Source organism: Bos javanicus, chromosome 9, assembly GCF_032452875.1.
Source record: "Bos javanicus breed banteng chromosome 9, ARS-OSU_banteng_1.0, whole genome shotgun sequence".
In the NCBI taxonomy this organism is placed as follows: Eukaryota; Metazoa; Chordata; class Mammalia; order Artiodactyla; family Bovidae; genus Bos; species Bos javanicus.
The window spans coordinates 98,559,375-98,575,413 of NC_083876.1; the positions used below are offsets into that span (position 1 = coordinate 98,559,375).

General features: G+C 47.4%; 1 protein-coding gene across 5 annotated transcripts in view; it reads left to right on the top strand.

Annotated features, from left to right (window-relative positions):
* The window catches only part of PACRG (parkin coregulated), a 530,120-nt gene that overhangs the window by 353,952 nt on the left and 160,129 nt on the right, over positions 1-16,039 (top strand). For 2 of the 5 annotated variants that reach the window (XM_061428499.1, XM_061428503.1), the window contains one exon: positions 8,054-10,970. The exons of the other annotated variants lie outside the window; for them this stretch is intronic. In XM_061428499.1, coding sequence (XP_061284483.1) covers positions 8,054-8,298 — 245 coding nt within the window. In that variant the 3' untranslated portion in view covers positions 8,299-10,970. Of the gene's footprint in view, positions 1-8,053; positions 10,971-16,039 lie in introns of those variants that run through there. 5 annotated transcript variants of the gene reach the window in all.

The window sequence follows — 16,039 nt, forward strand, 5'->3', positions numbered from 1 at the left end:
ACAGGAGGGGAGAATTCAAGGAAGTCAGGTCTGGGCCCAAAGACTAGATTAACGTCTTATCTCTAGAGAGCAGAAGCAGAATAGGAATACCAGGTTGTGGATGGGCCAAAAGCTGCCGGCCTCTGGAGATCCCGTTTACTAGAGCAGCGGTGGCCGAGAGCTAGGTTGTGTGGGGTAGAGGGGAATAGGAAGAGTCTCCCACAGGCTGGAGATTAGGACAGGCGTAATGCTCAGAGTGAGGGCCAGACTCGAGTCTTCCACTACTGAAAAAGTAAATGAAATCTGCTGGCAGCTGGTGCCTGGTTCTGGATGGGGGCTGAGGAGTTGAGAAAAGACGACACAAAACTACTAGCAAGAGGCGTGAGTACATATTGGGAAAGGGAGAGAAACAGAAAAAAGCTTTAACTTAAGTCTGCACATAAAAGTTTTGTAATACATGAAGGAATCAAATGCTAAAAATACAGTCAACAAAATACAAAGTTGGAACATATACTCACTCCAGATTAAACTAAACTTATGTAACAGTATGAGAAGGGAGAAAGTGAGTATATTCTGTAAATATGAAGACGTAAACAAGATAATCACAAATTTTAAAGAAGTCATTTTAAAAAAATAGAAAACCCAAAATAAAAACAGTTGGATATGAAGAAGAAGGAAGTTATGAATTTTGGGTAAATAAAGTGGAAAGCTTTAGAGAGATGATGAACTTTAAACTAGAACATTAAAGAAGAGATTTGTGAGTTGAAAATTATTACGAATGGAAATGTATCTCAAACTGAGATAGATTAACTATGAAAATCCCATTTAGATATATCATGAGAAAACTGAAGGGATTTTCATAGTTAATCTATCTTATGAAGTTCAGCAATTTTAGAGTTTTCACTCCCAGAGAATTAATGCACATCAGAAAGGTAACGTTAATAAGTGAAGACAGAACGCCAGCTGCCCCTTGCCTCCCTCGTCCTGCCCGGCAGACTCAGCTCCCCGTCTGCTCGCCAGCAGGTGTCAGCATCTCCTCCGCACGGGGCCCGGGGCCTGACCAAGGGCTTCTCTGAAAGCAGGGAAGTGCCTGGCACAGAAGCTGCAATTCAAAGGTCAGACTGCCATGCCCTTCACTCAGTCAGTTTCTCTCTCCATCTCACTCAAGCACATGCAGATTATTCCTGGGGACGCGGGTTTGGGAGAAATATTTCGGACCACCAGGAAGGACAGAGCACCACAAAGCAACGTTTGGGTTGATGGTGGAATTAATCAGCAGCAAGGGACACAATATCAATATCTTAAAAGTGTTAAGAAAAAGTAACTACTTTAAGTTTTATACACAGCTAAAATATCATTCAAGAGAGTAAGGATGAAATTAAGACAGTTTCACACATACAAAGATTGAAAGAGTTTGTCGACTCTCCTTAACTCCATGTAAAATCACTGTTAAAGTAAGTGCATCAGCAAGAAGAAGGAACCCAAGGCTCAGATTAAGATGGCAGAAATAACGTCAAGTCCCAAAAGTGATCAAACTTTAGTAAGATTGGCCAATGGTTGGCCACTTAAAAAAAAAAAAAACCTAAAACTCCACACAACGGTGGCACAATATTCGAGGAGCTTGATGGTCTGGTCAAGTCTACAAACACCTTCCCAGAATATGTGGGTGGAAGGAAGGAGGGAAAGAAGGAAGAAAAAATGTAAGGAAGGATCATGTAGGAAGGAAGGAATAAAGGAGGGATGCTCTGTGCTTGGCGCCTGGTATGCCTTTGTGTGCTCCAGGGTGTAAATGTGCAGGGCCTTCGTGAGCAGAGTTGAAAAAGTTCTCCAGGAGCCTTGAGGGAGGGAAAGAAGACAGGAGGGAGGTGGTTAGTTATCCCACTGTGTGTGTGTGTGTGTACACACGCATGCACTCACACACATGCAAAGGTGAATTGTGTCCAACTGTTTGCAATCCAATGGACTGTGGCCCACCAAGTTCCTCTGTCCATGGGATCTCCCAGGCAAGAATACTGGAATGGGTTGCCCCTTCCTACTCCAAGGGATCTTCCCAACCCAGGGATCAAACCCTCACCTCTTGCATCTCAGGCATTGGCAGGCAGATTCTTTACCACAGGGAGGGACTAGTCCAGACAGGTCTGGTTGGGGAAGCTTTCAAGGAGAGGAGGAAATGGAAGCTGGTCCTGGCAGGACAGAGCTTATTTGGACAGCAAGGAGGAAGGGGCTGTGTCATAGACAGGAGTCGCAAGAACAGAGGTGTGGAGAGGAGAGAAGGGAGACTAACCGGAGGGACTCATTAGCAAGCACATCTGGTGAGAAGGCAAGATCTATAAGGAAATCAGTAAAAGGCAGAGTTGGGGAAATTCTTGAGGCCAGATGATGGACATACCGGCTTTCTGGACTCAGATTCAGACCCCAAAGTCAATATCTTTATATTATAATCTGTTGGAAGGCAGAGGGTGATGTGGGCTCCTTACTGGGGCCTGCAGCCTGAGGGGTTGGGAGGAGGTGCCCCATGAGGCTAGGAAGCAGTCATGTGGGGCTTCCCGCAGCCACAGAGGTTCCCCACACAGGGCCAGGGACAGGGTCATACCCACCTGGTAAATGGATATTGCATAGAGAAGGAATTGGAGGGAGCAGGACCTGGGTGGGTAGATGGGTGGTGCAGGGGACATAGGGCCTGAACCAGGGTAGGATCCAGTGTGAGTGACAAAGGAGGAGGGAGCCACTGGCCTGGGCACCGCTGCACAGGGTGGTGCTGGGAATGCCCAAGAAGAGATTCTGAGAGGAGAGTGGGGGAACCTTGGGGGTTGGAATTAAAGGAGATTTCTGAGCCGGCATTCAGTTCAGTTCAGTTCTGTGTACTACTCTCTGCGATCCCATGGACTGCAGCACGCCAGGCCTCCCTGTCCATCACCAACCCCTGGAGCTTACTCAAACTATATCCACCGCATAAGTGATGCCATCCAACCATCTCATCCTCTATTGTCCCCTTCTCCTCCTGCCTTCAATCTTTCCCAGCATCAGGGTTTTTCCAACGAGTCAGTTCTTTGCATCAGGTGGCCAAAGTATTGGAGTGTCAGCTTCAGCGTCAGTCCTTCCACTGAATATTTAGGACTGATCTCCTGTGGGATTGACTGGTTGGCATTTCCAGTCGGTAGCTGTGTGTGTTTCTTGAATAGTAGCTTTTAATTCTTTCCGTTGATCATGCAGTTCATCAGTTAAATTAAAATTGTGCATGAACAGCACATATGTAATTATAGACACTATATATATTATTATAATATAAAATAGTAATATACTATATATAAAAAGTAAATCAATGAACAAATATTTGTATGATAAAACCACAAAGGTAAAAATGCTAAAGGATGATAGAGAAAGAAAATATAAGTATTATTCTCCTGTACCCTGTTGGTTTGGTGAGTTCAAGGCCGTAACACCAGGGACAGGTTTCAAGTCTGAAACACACAGAGGAGCCGGCCTGCAGAGGATCTCTCGTAACAGAAGACGGGTGCAGGCGTGGAGAGTCAGGCCCCCTCCCAACCTTCTTCCTTCTTCTCCTCTGCACCTGTGAAAGTCTATAAAGGTAACTGAGGTCTTCCGGGATGCCTTACTGCTCTTACCGCTACACTGCAGCGGTTTCTGGCATGATGGCCGCGCCTTCTCCCCACCGTCCCTGAGAACATTTTGTGAAAAGAACCTAGAATCTGGGGTCTGAAGGCCTGGATTTAAGTCTGGCCTTGAGCTCTTCCACTGTACGATCTGGGACGAGTGACTCAACCACTCCAAGCCTCGGTTACCTAACCCTTAACTAGAGATTATATAATATTTTTCACGTATATTATATGTATAATATATCCGCATGTATTTTGTGTGTAATATGTATTCACATATATTATGTATAGCATATGTATTATACACCATAAATCTTCACACATATAATGTATGTTTACATATATATGCTATGCCTTATCTATCATGAATTTCTCACATATATAGCATAATTATGTATTAAGGGTTAAATAAACCCAAACATACGAAAGTGATGTGTGAGCTAAAGTTAGCATTTCCCATGATGTATTATTCACTGTTGCTCTAGTAGAACAGATCCCAAGCAATGCAGTCTGCGTTTTCTGTCTCCATTTCCCATCAACTATAAATACCACGTTACTCCCTAAGGGTCCAGAAGCACTGACTCTGCAATCATTAGGTTACCTTTTCCTGTTCTATCTAGAGTGCTGATTTTCAACTGGGAAAGATTTTCCCTCCCAGGGGAGTTTTGGTTGCTTCCCAGTGAGGGTTGGGTGGTGGTACCGGCATCTAGAGGGTGGGGGCCAGGGATGGGCTGAGCATCCAGCAGTGGACTCAGGGGACGGCCCCTCACAGAACGTGTCATGTGTCAGCCGTGTCCAGATTGAGACCCTCCCTGGGGGTCTTGCTAACCCTTCTCCCAAACCCACGTCCCCAGGAATAATCTGCATGTGCTTGAGTGAGATGGAGAGTGAAACTGACTGAGTGAAGGGCATGGCAGTCTGACCTTTGAATTGCAGCTTCTGTGCCAGGCACTTCCCTGCTTTCAGAGAAGCCCTTGGTCAGGCCCCGGGCCCCGTGCGGAGGAGATGCTGACACCTGCTGGCGAGCAGACGGGGAGCTGAGTCTGCCAGGCAGGACGAGGGAGGCAGGGGGTAGCTGGCGTTCTGTCTTCACTTATTAACGTTACCTTTCTGGTATGCATTAATTCTCTGGTAATGAAAACTCTAAAATTGCTGAACTTCATAAGTTCTCATTGCTTTCCCTTCTACTGTTTCCTTCTCCTCTGTCTTGTTCTCTGACCCTTATGCTCTGACATTTCTGCAAGGAGAAAGACCCCCGTAGCCGATCACCGTTCCTACCTTGCTCTTCTCCATCTCACGAGTCCGCGTGTGGCGCCCACTAGTGAGCAGGAGAGGCTGTCTACTGCTTTGTTTCCTTTTTGGAGTCCCCAGATTTGGTCTTCACCTTTTTCCCCGTCACCGCAAAATAATCAGTCAGCACGAGCAACTGGGATGTTCTCCTTCCCACCCTCGGTCACTCACCCTGAGGCATTCTGTTGCTTTCCCAAAACAGAAATTGAGTTGATCATCTGAATTCTGAATTATCCAGTCTAATGGCATGGAAATTAATAAAACAAAGCCGTGAGACTACCATCTGTCTCAGAGTTATCTACTTGTAGATGTTTATCAAGCTAAGGAACTTGCCATATGTGTAACATATTGTCTGAAGGCAAGGAAAATGTCTACTTTTTCTGGGAAACCCCAACATTGCATGCTATGTTTTTGTTCCATCTTGCCAGACCACCTTCTCTTCGTGCCATGGGTGACTCGGAGAGCTACCTTCCATCTCTCTCAATCAGGTTTTCACAATAGCAATTCTAAAGGTTCCGTTTACATTAGGTGTTCAGCCTCATTCTACAAAGGGTCTGGAAACATCTTTCAAGATAAATCTGTTCTTCTATTTTGCCTTACAATCTAACCTGTTTTTAAAATGCCTTTTCAGAAATAATATGATGGAATTTTTCTGCCAGTGGCTTTTCTCCAAACATCTCTAATTGCTTTGGAGATAATATTCCATTCATTTTCACAATATTCCTCTGCAAATGTAGACAATATTATGCCACCTTGCACATGGTCACAATACAGCTTGTGGGAGTTGGCTGACTCTTTTTCTCTGTGCCTCTTAATTGCTCATCCCTTTTCCATCTTGTCAGTCCATGGAATGTAGTTAATTCTCTTCTGAATACCCTCTGCAGTTAGCTGAGCATCCTTTATGCAACTCGCTCTCATCTCCCACAACAGTTCCTTGAGAGTGTCTTGTCTTCCTTCATTAGCCTGTAGGTTTAGTATCTGTGCCTGATTCCTGTGGGTTCACACACTGAACTCAACACAGTTCAACATACAGAATCGGAAGAGTGCTTAAGATTTAAGTGAAAGGAAGGCCTGAGGTTTCCCTGGTGGTTCAGCGGTAAAGATCTGCCTGCCAATGCCGGAGACACGGATTCGATCCCTGATCTGAAAAGATCCCTTATACTGCAAGAGCAAGTAAGCCCGTGAGCCACAACTATTGAGCCTGTGCTCTGGAATCTGGGAGCCTCAACTACTGAAGCCAGAGCACCCTGGAGCCCAGGCTCCGCAACAGGAGCTGCGCTGAGAAGCTGAGCCCTGCGGCTGGAGGGCAGCCCCCACTCCCCACAACTGGAGAAAAGCATGTGCCACTGTGAAGACCTGGGGCAGTCAAAAGTAAATAAATAAAATTATGAAAAAAAAAAGGAAGGGCCACGATCATTGCAAATGGATGCATCGTTTAATATATTACAAAAAACACACTTGTATAGGTTAGGTAGTTACAATAGGAAACAGGAGTCCAGAAGGGTGGTGGCTAAAGGACAAGGAAGGGAAAAGCCCACGAAAATAGAACAAAGGAAGTTCCGAGGACCGGAGTGAGGACCTCAGGTAGGGCAAACAGCACTCTCGGCTAGCCCAGTTTACACAGGGCAGGCCCAGGGGGAGGAGAAAACACATAAAAACAGGAGCCAAAGGGCCGGGGCTCTCTCTTTTTCTCTCTTATTTTCTCTCTCTCTCTTCTCTTCGCGCCTTTTGGGTCAGCAGGCCCTCACGCCTCAAGGATGTATTTTCCTTTATTTTCTAAATAAAACTGAGCTGTCCGAGAGCTATAACACGGACTGTCCAAAAGCTGTGATGCGTCGAGGGCTTTATCGTCCGTCGCTTCAAATCTTCGTTTTGACGAGACAGAACCGAGGAGATTACACTCCCCTGACATATATTTACTTCTTGAATATGGAAAGATGACAAATAATATATTTGCCTCAAGGCCCAAACATATCCCACCTCCTCTCAGGAAAGTCTTCAGCAAGCACCGTAGACACGGACTCACACCTGCATTTGAGACTCTACACTGCTGCTCCCTAAGTATTTTATGCACCTCTTTACTCGCCACGAGGCCTGACACTGTGTCTTCTATACAGGGTGCGTGTGTGTTAGTCACTCAGTCACGTCCGATTCTTTGCAACCCTATCGCCTGTGCTCACCAGGCTCCTCTGTCCAAGGAACTCTCCAGGCAAGAATATTGGAGTGGGTAGCCATTCCCTTCTCCAGGGGATCTTCCCGACCCAGGGATTGAACCCAGGTCTCCTGCATTGCAGGCAGATTCTTTACCATCTGAGCCACCAGGGAAGCCCCTTTTACACAATAGGATCTGGTTCCCGTTCACTGGGTGATACCATCAGAAGTAGGACATTAAGCAGAGGAGTGAGTCAGCTTTCCTGGGTCTCTCCAATGTACATGTGTCATTAAACTTTGATGTTTTTTTCCTGTTTAAAGGAAAAGTAATTAAGCAGAAAATTTACTCTTGGGGGAACAAAGAGACCCCTAGCTACTGTCCACCTGCAGAAATATTAGAAATTTGCACTAAGTCGTAGACTATGATAATGTGAAGGGTGTTATGTTATTCTTACCAGATCTTTACTTGTAATGCTTTTAGCACCCTGAGTGTTTTGAGCATCTGTGGCCACTGGAGGCAGCTTCTTGAGGACGGTGTTCCTGTGCTTCACCTCTGTACCCTTCCACTGGACTTGGGGCAGTGTCTGATGTGTATCATGCATTTTATGAATATTTTAAAATTATTGTTTTATTATACAATTCATTAAATTTGTTATACTAAAGGACAGGTCTAACACACTTTCCACTGAAAGGCGTTATCCTGGGCAGGGTCTAATATGCACAAGCCAGATCGGGCCTTCTTGGCCATTAGCATCTCACACAGGAAACATTTCTTCTCTGGCCAGAGAGCTGTGTCCAAGGCCACCGCCCTTCTCTTTAGAGCACCCTGCTTTCTGGAACAACAGAAGGATAGCACCTCAAAAACGCACAGGCTCCTCTGAACTTCAGATGGCAGCATACCCAACATTTAAATACAATATGACACGCAAAATATGTAAATTCCAGTGATACAGCTTTTCTTTGCAAAAAACAAAGCCCACCCCCCTCCCCTCCAACTCTTTTTCTTTCGGTTTCAGCTTTGTGTGTAATCTGTGTTTGGGGACGAAAGATTAGAGGCCCGACAGCACCCAGGACTCCGGGCCGTCCCGCACACTGGAACCCTTCTGTGCTCCCCCTGATGAGGTCTATCCGGGCGATTGTAATTAGAGACTGCAGTGCCGCCCATAGGAGGGTAAGAGATTCAGAGGTCCGGCACCCGTCTGAACCTGCTGCCCCACAACTGACCGGCGAGGGCGTGCAGGGGCCTCGGAGGAGTGAATGAATGTTTTGTGGAAAGTCTATGGCCGGAAAATAAGTGCCCCTGATGTCATGTTGAAAACTGCCAAGCTGTGCTGGAGGAAACTGCAGCAACTGATTGGATCTGTTAGGAAGGAACGACTTACAACTCCGCCAGCCCTGTTGGCTTCCTTCCCCTCCCCGAGGGTCCAGGAAACCTTTCCCCTTCCTCTTTCCCCTCCCGCAGGCCCTGCATCTTACTCCTCACCTCCACATCTTCCAGGGGAGGGGACTCTCCTCCCCAGCTTCCTGCCTGCCCAGACCCTCCGGCCCCCTCTGTCTGCTCCACCCTTCTGCACCCCCCAATCAGGTCTCCACTCTGACAACCTACCTGCATGGGGCCTCACCCTCCCCAAACTTCTGTCTTCTTAAAGTGAAGCGGCTCAGTCGTGTCCAACTCTTTGCGACCCCCAGAGACTGTAGCCCGCCAGGCTCCTCTGTCCATGGGATTATCCAGGCAAGAATACTGGAGTGGGTAGCCATTCCCTTCTCCAGGAGAATCTTCCCGACCCAGGGATCAAACCTGGGTCTCCCGCACTGCAGATAGACTCTTTGCCATCTGAGCCACCAGGGAAGCCCTCTGTCTTCAGAGGAAACCTCAGTTTTTCTTACTCTCCATTGCTTTTCTTTCCACTCTGGAGTGCACCTTTTCCGGAAGTGTCTCTCATTCTCGCTGCTCCCAGACCCTTTCCTTTCCTGACCCCCTGGACGTCCTGTCGCCTGTTTGCTGCGGCCTCTGCGGATGCTCTGGGTCCCTTCAGAGAAGTAAAGCTTCTTTCCCTTCCCTCTGCTCCTCCTCCGTCTCTTCCCTGCCTCCTCCCTCAGCTTCTGCCCTCTGGGCTTTCACCTTCCTCAGTCATCTCTGCCCAGATTCCAGAAAGTTCCACAGGCACCGATGGCCTGGACACACCTGTCCCAGCACGCCCAAAAATGCCCCCTCTCATGTGTCCGCAGCTCCCCCCCACCACCCACCTGTGGTTAGCAGAAAATTCAGTTGCATTTCCATATTTCCGTTTCTCTAGCAGACACAGGAATCCTCGGGGCTCCAGCCTCCCCGGAACTCCCCACCCCCAGTCCATCACAACATTTTAAATCAGGAGATTTTTCATCTCCGCTCAGTCTTCTGGTCTTGCTGTGGTTCCATCCCTCCTTATTAGCTGCCTGTTTCAGTTGGTTTCTAACCGGTAACCGGGCCGCAGGCATTCACCTCCCTTCCCCACCCCGGGTCCTCCACCCACCAACTGACAACGTCCCTCAGGCCACTCAGGACCCCAGAGTAGCCCTGGGTCTGGCAGGCCCTGGGGTCCTCCAGCCCTCTGCAAATGTGTGATTCAGCCTCTGTGCCTCGGGCTCACCACCTGCACAAGCGCAGACAGTACTTCCCTCGCGGGGCTGGTGGGAGGACTTAATAAAGTCAGCCTGTGTGTCAGTCACTCAGTCGTGTCCAGTGCTTTGCCACCCCATGGACTGTAGCCCTCCAGGCTCCTCTGTCCATGGGATTCTCCAGGCAAGAAGACTGGAGTGGGTGGCCATTTCCTCCTCCAGGGCATCTTCCCGACCCAGGGATCAGACCCAGGTCTCCTGTGTCTCTTGCATTGCAGGCAAATTCTTTTAACCGTCTGAACCACCTGGAAAGCCCAAGGGTCCCCTTAGTCCTGCTGAGGGTGCCCCCCGGAGCTGAGTCAACACACCAGCTGGGCTGGGTAAGCCGTGAGCGCACACGGCCTCCAGCCTCCTTCCCGAGGCTGTCTCTCATCCAGTTTGCCACCCCGCCTCTGGCGCCTTGTCTCCTCTGCCGGGAATGTCCTGCCCCCTGTCACTACCGTTATACTTCAAGGTCAGCTCAATGTCACCGTCTTAGGGACTGTTCCGGGCTCACATCGCCCTCTGCCCACCCCTAAAAGGGAGAAACTGGTGGAATTATCTGCGCCTCTGTGTCCCGGTTGTGCTTGGGTGAGGATGTGACGCAACACTAGTAAGGGCAGTGGCATCTCTTCTGCTGGACGGTGGCCTCCCCGACTGGAATCTGGACTCAGCTGTCACGAAATCCCCTAGGCCAGTGAAGGGTATGCAGTAGGTGCTATATTGAGGGCAGGAGGAGTAGGGGACGACAGAGGATGAGATGGCTGGATGGCATCACTGACTCGATGGACGTGAGTCTGAGTGAACTCCGGGAGCTGGTGATGGACAGGGAGGCCTGGCGTGCTGCAGTCCATGGGGTTGCAAAGAGTCAGACACGACTGAGCGACTGAACTGAACTGACTGAGGCAGTACATAAATATTGGCTGAATTGAATAATTTAAGTTACAAATTTAGTGAAAGAGCCGAGGAGCATGTTTTTCTGCTGGGTTTTGATTATATCATTATTGGTTTAGGATGTTTTTCCTATCTAGTAACTTGAAAACACAATTTCATATCTTCTCCTAAATAATGATTTTTAAAAATTAGAATCTAATGCATAAGATTCAAATATATCAAATAGTCTTGTTCTCTAAGAGAAATCTTACTTGAACAATACATGGATTTTTGAAAAATTTCCTACATCCCAAAGAAAGATGTGAAATCTGAAAACTGCTCAATTTGCTTTAACATAGCTGCAATTTGATAAATATTTTGGACGTTTATTTGCAAAAGAATATAAAGAATCTTTATTTCAAAGTCGTGTTTGGCAGAGCATTTCAGCCACCATTGTATCCCACCAGAACGCAACATTTGTTGGGCTGGGTTGTTGTTGTTGTCTTTTAAATGCCTTGCTCTTTAGGCTTTTGTTTAATTCTTAGGCTTTTTTAATGTGGTACCAAGGAGAAAATGTGATAGCAAATTCCATGGTGTGGAACGGGCTGCCCCCCCACCCTCCCTTCCCACCAACACACACATAATGATGTCTGCATATGTTCTAATCCTTATCCACAGGGTTTTGTTCCAGGCCTGAAAAAGACAGCCTCCCACGGAACAAATAAGCTCTCCAAAGGATGTGTTTTTCTTTGGTGTTCCTGAAGATTAGCACGTATCTGTGCTGTGTTATATGGTATTGCAGAGAGGCATTTTATTATTTGTCCTAAATAGGAAAATGTGCAAAAAAAAAAAAAAAAGGTTTGCTTATTCCAGATGCAATTCTTTCATTTTACATAAGTCAGCATCAGTAGGCAGGAATTCAGTCACATGAATAACTTTAGATTGAAATCATGAATAAAATTTGAGTTCACCACTAAAACTTACCCTTTGGTATAAGGAAAATGACATACATAAGCCTTAATTTTTCTTAATTTATTATCAAAACTGTATGTATAGAATGGAGTATGAAATGAAATCCATATGTCAGAAATTTACAGATGTGTTATATAACAATATTCTTCAGAATGAATGCATAGAAAGTCATGTTTATACTTTTGAGCCCTTAAAAATCCACTCCCACATATTTCTTTTAAAATGCACCATTTTTCTTTTTACTTTAATTTTGGTTTCTTTGGTTTAATGATAGCTACTTAATATACATGCTACTTACAATGGCACTTTCCAGCTGTGTGTGGAACTTTACATTAAAGTATCAATTTGTGATGAAAGAACGCTTCCAACTCACTTCTCATCAGCATTAGAGGTCTTAGCAATTGCCAATTATTTTTCTAAATTACCTATTTTAATTAAGTAAAATATTGTGAATTTAAGATTATGAAGTGCTCAAGTATTATTTTATCTCTAACTAATTAATGAGGGGAAAAGAGGAAATGATATTTTGCTACAGTAAGTGACTACTTATAGAAGAAAACGCCTCTGTGGCCCCAGTGTCTTAGTTTATGGAGAGAAGCACAAACTCTTCTTGAAATCCGGTTGCACGTAGGGTCTTTGCCGGGTTTTCCCTGCACTGATGGTTTATACCAATGAAGGGTAAACTTGTACATCCAGGATGTTGAGGGTGATGTCTCCCTTGCCCGTCTACGTACATCCAGGTCCCCCAACAGCCCTGAAAAGTATGCGTTTCTGTTTCACAACCCCTGGACGAGATCGAAGCCTAGAACTTAGGAAGGACCCAGATCATACCTGTGGATACAACGGGATCTGTGGTTGTGTTGTAAAATTTTCATCCCCAGAGTACCGCCGGGTCTACTCTCTACTCCTGACCAGACCACATTATGGGGTCCATGCAGACCAAGGAAAACTGGCTCCCAAACCCACCTGCCCAGCAGCTTACAGTAACGTTTCTTGTTGATGTTCAGTCACAAAGTCATGCCTGACTCTTTGAGACCCCGTGGACTGCACCCCGCCAGGCTCCTCTGTCCATGGAATTTGCCAGGCAAGAATACTGGAGTGGGTTGCCAATTCCTTCTCCAGGGGATCTTCCCGACCCAGGGATCAAGCCCATGTCTCTTATGTCTCCTGCACTGGCAGGCAGGTTCTTTAGCCCTGAGCCACCAGGGAAGCCCAACAGCAACATTAGGAGGTGTTGAAAGCCGCTACTCACTGACCCTGGCAGCCTGAGTTCTTTAATCGATATATTTCAATGCAGACTATGATACCCCCAACCTGCTGCTCAAGACAGAGATCACAGACTTCCTAACAGCTCACCCCGGAGCATCCTCGCCACCCACATGCCCAGCCCAGTGACAGCACTGAGCTCCAGAGGGCAAGGCTGGGCTGCTTCCCAGAGGTGAACTCACCCTGCCCTCTTGAGGAGAGCATTGTTGTATGTCATATAGTCTCTCAGTCGTGTCCGACTCTTTGTGACCCCAAGGACTATAGCCTACCAGGCTCCTCCCTCCATGGGATTCTCCAGGCAAGAACATTGGAGTGGGTTGCCATTCCCTTCTCCAGGGAATCTTCCCAATCCAGGGATTGAACCCGGGTCTCCTGCATTCCAGGCAGAAGCTTTAACCTCTGAGCCACCGGGGAAGCCCCATGAGAGCGTTAGGGGACACTAAAGGGGAAATGGAAGCAATTTGCAAGAGGTGTGGACAGGTTTCCATGCAGAGAATAATTTCTGCTTGTACTTAAATGTTGGGTAGAAACTTTCTATCCTGAGGAAAGGCTGGGTTTTGTTGTTGCTTTTTATCTTCAGATGGAAACTGATCCTTTAAGCATCAGGATACTTTGTGACACTTATGATGTTCTTTATGACCAGCGTAGGTGATATTGACAGTCTTGCATTTCCAGTCTGAGAGGGAAACCCTTTTCTCAGGGTGCTACCAGGCTCCCACCTGGAAAAGCAGAGGATCCCTGTGTTCCCACCTGTGCAAGTGCTGTGCGCTTGTTTCCTTCATCCTCCTGGTGATGGGAGTACTTCAGCTGGCAGGTTTAGACTTGGGAATTGTTTTCCAATGTATTCTACATGCACTTTTAGGTGATATATTTTAAGGTACAAAAATAATGAATTTTGTGATTATTTTCCAGCCTAATCATGTGAATGCTTGGCAGTTCTGAGAGGGGAATTTTTTTTTTTTTTTTTTACATCCGCTTAGAGCCAATGTCACTTGACAATTTGAAGCCTCCAGAATGCTGTCAGCAGACTGGATGGATGGCTCAATTAAACACAATGAAAGTCAATAAAGACAAATGCAAGCTACTATGCTGAACAGTAATAATCCTATACATTCAAAGTAAGAAAGGAAACCAATTAGATTTAGGATGGGGGAAAGATGAAGAGGTTTTGACAAGCGGAAACTGAGCACAGTTGGGGAAAGAGCCAACTCTTTTGTGATGTATCCGAAGGCCTGCTATTGAGGGGAGGAGGCGGGGAGTCACCCTTCCTCCACATGGAAACTTTCAGTTGTGATATCGGATGCCCCAGGATGAACACTGGTTTGGAAGAGGAAAGAAATTATTTCCGACGACGGTCAGAAGCGAAGCCTCAGTGTCTAACAGAAGAACTGCCAGCCTTTGTGACAGCTTAGCAGTGAGCTGTGTCAGATTCCTGATCTCCAAAGAAGAAGACTTACCTTCGGGACCACGGACCAGGCTTGATCACCCAAGAGCTTTTGTGGAGCAGAGTTTTATCACACTAAAAGAGGACAGAGAAAGGTTCTGACACAGCCAGCAGAAGGCGGACCGAGAGTGCCCCCCTCGCTAGTCTTGGCAAGGCCTTTATATACTCTTGTCAGACCCACTCCCACAACACACATCTTAAATTAACAAGATCAGAACTACCCATAGAAAGGTCTGACCAGACCCAGACTACCCAGTGGCTCAGACAGTAAACTGTCTGCCTACAATGCAGGAGACCCGGGTTCAATCCCTGGGTCGGGAAGATCCCCTGGAGAAATAAATGGCAACCCACTCCAGTGTTCTCGCCTGGAGAATCCCATGGACAGAGGAGCCTGATGGGCTACAGTCCGCGGGGTCACAAAGAGTCGGACACGACTAAGCGGCTTCACTTTCACTACCAGACCCACTCCCACAGTATCCAAGTTTTAAGATAACAAGGTTAGCCAGAAGGTTCTTGTTAAGGATAAAGATATCCTCGAGCCAGACACACTGTTATATTGACTAAGGCAAAGCAATGCAGGAAAAAAAGCATTTGTCCTTTTCTCTTCCTTGACAGCCTTGGACACTTTTCTCCTCCTTCTCCTCCTCAGGGACCTTCCTAGGAAGTGCCTCTCTGGCACCGGGCACGTGGCAGCTCTGAGGAAGAGTGGGTGTTGATCCATACAGGAGCTTGCACAGTGGGCCCCTCACCATCCCCACCCGCAGCTGTGAATGGCCTCTTCAGCGCTGGCCCTGGGGCTCCTCTGGGGTCCGGGCTCTGTTAACGGGGACTCCATAAACAAGCAGCCCCTCAGCCTCGGTGCAAGTGAAAGCCGCTCAGTTGTGTCTGACTCTTTGCGACCCCATGGACTATACAGTCCATGGAATTCTCCAGGCCAGGATACTGGAGTGGGTAGCATTTTCCTTCTCCAGGGGATCTTCCTAACCCAGGGATCAAACCGGGGATCTCCTGCATTGCAAGTGAATTCTTTTCCAGCTGCCACCAGGGAAGCCTAAGAATACTGGAGTGGGTAGCCTATCCCTTCTGCAGCAGATCTTCCCGACCCAGGGATCGAACCGGGGTCTCCTGCATGGCAGGCAGATTCTTTACCAACTGAGCTCCCAGGGAAGCCCTGGTGCAGCTGTGCCCAAAGTTGCTGATGCTGCACGAGCCCGGACTTGCTCAGCCAGATAGAAAGGTCAGAGGGAGAGCGGGGTAAACGGCTGCAGTGGCATTAAGAAGGGTTCTCTTAGGTGCTTTGGGCTTCCCTTGTAGTTCAGTTGGTAAAGAACTGGCCTGCAGTGCAGGAGGCCTGAGTTTGATCCCTCGAGCAGGAAGATTTCCTGGAAACGGAAATAGCAACCCACTCCAGTATTCTTGCCTGGAGAATCCCTCGGACAGGGAGTCTGGCAGGCTACAATCCATGGGATCGCAAACAGTCGGAGACGACTGAGATTCTTAGACTGGACTAGGTGCTCTGGGGTCATTTGTCCTCCAGCGCCACCACAGGGATGACAAGGAAAATGGTGAGCAACCTAGGTATTTAGCTGAAACCCTGCATGCGTGCTAAGTCACTTCAGTCATGTCCAACTCTCTGCTTCCCCATGGACTTCCCCCATAGCCCGCCAGGCTCCTCTGTTCATGGGATTCTCTAGGCAAGAACACTGGAATGGGTCACCATGCCCTCCCAGGCTAAACATTAGAAAAGCCGATTTGACAGCTCAGGGAGGTACTCTGTGGGTTCATCTTAAGAGGTTGTGGACTCTTCCTC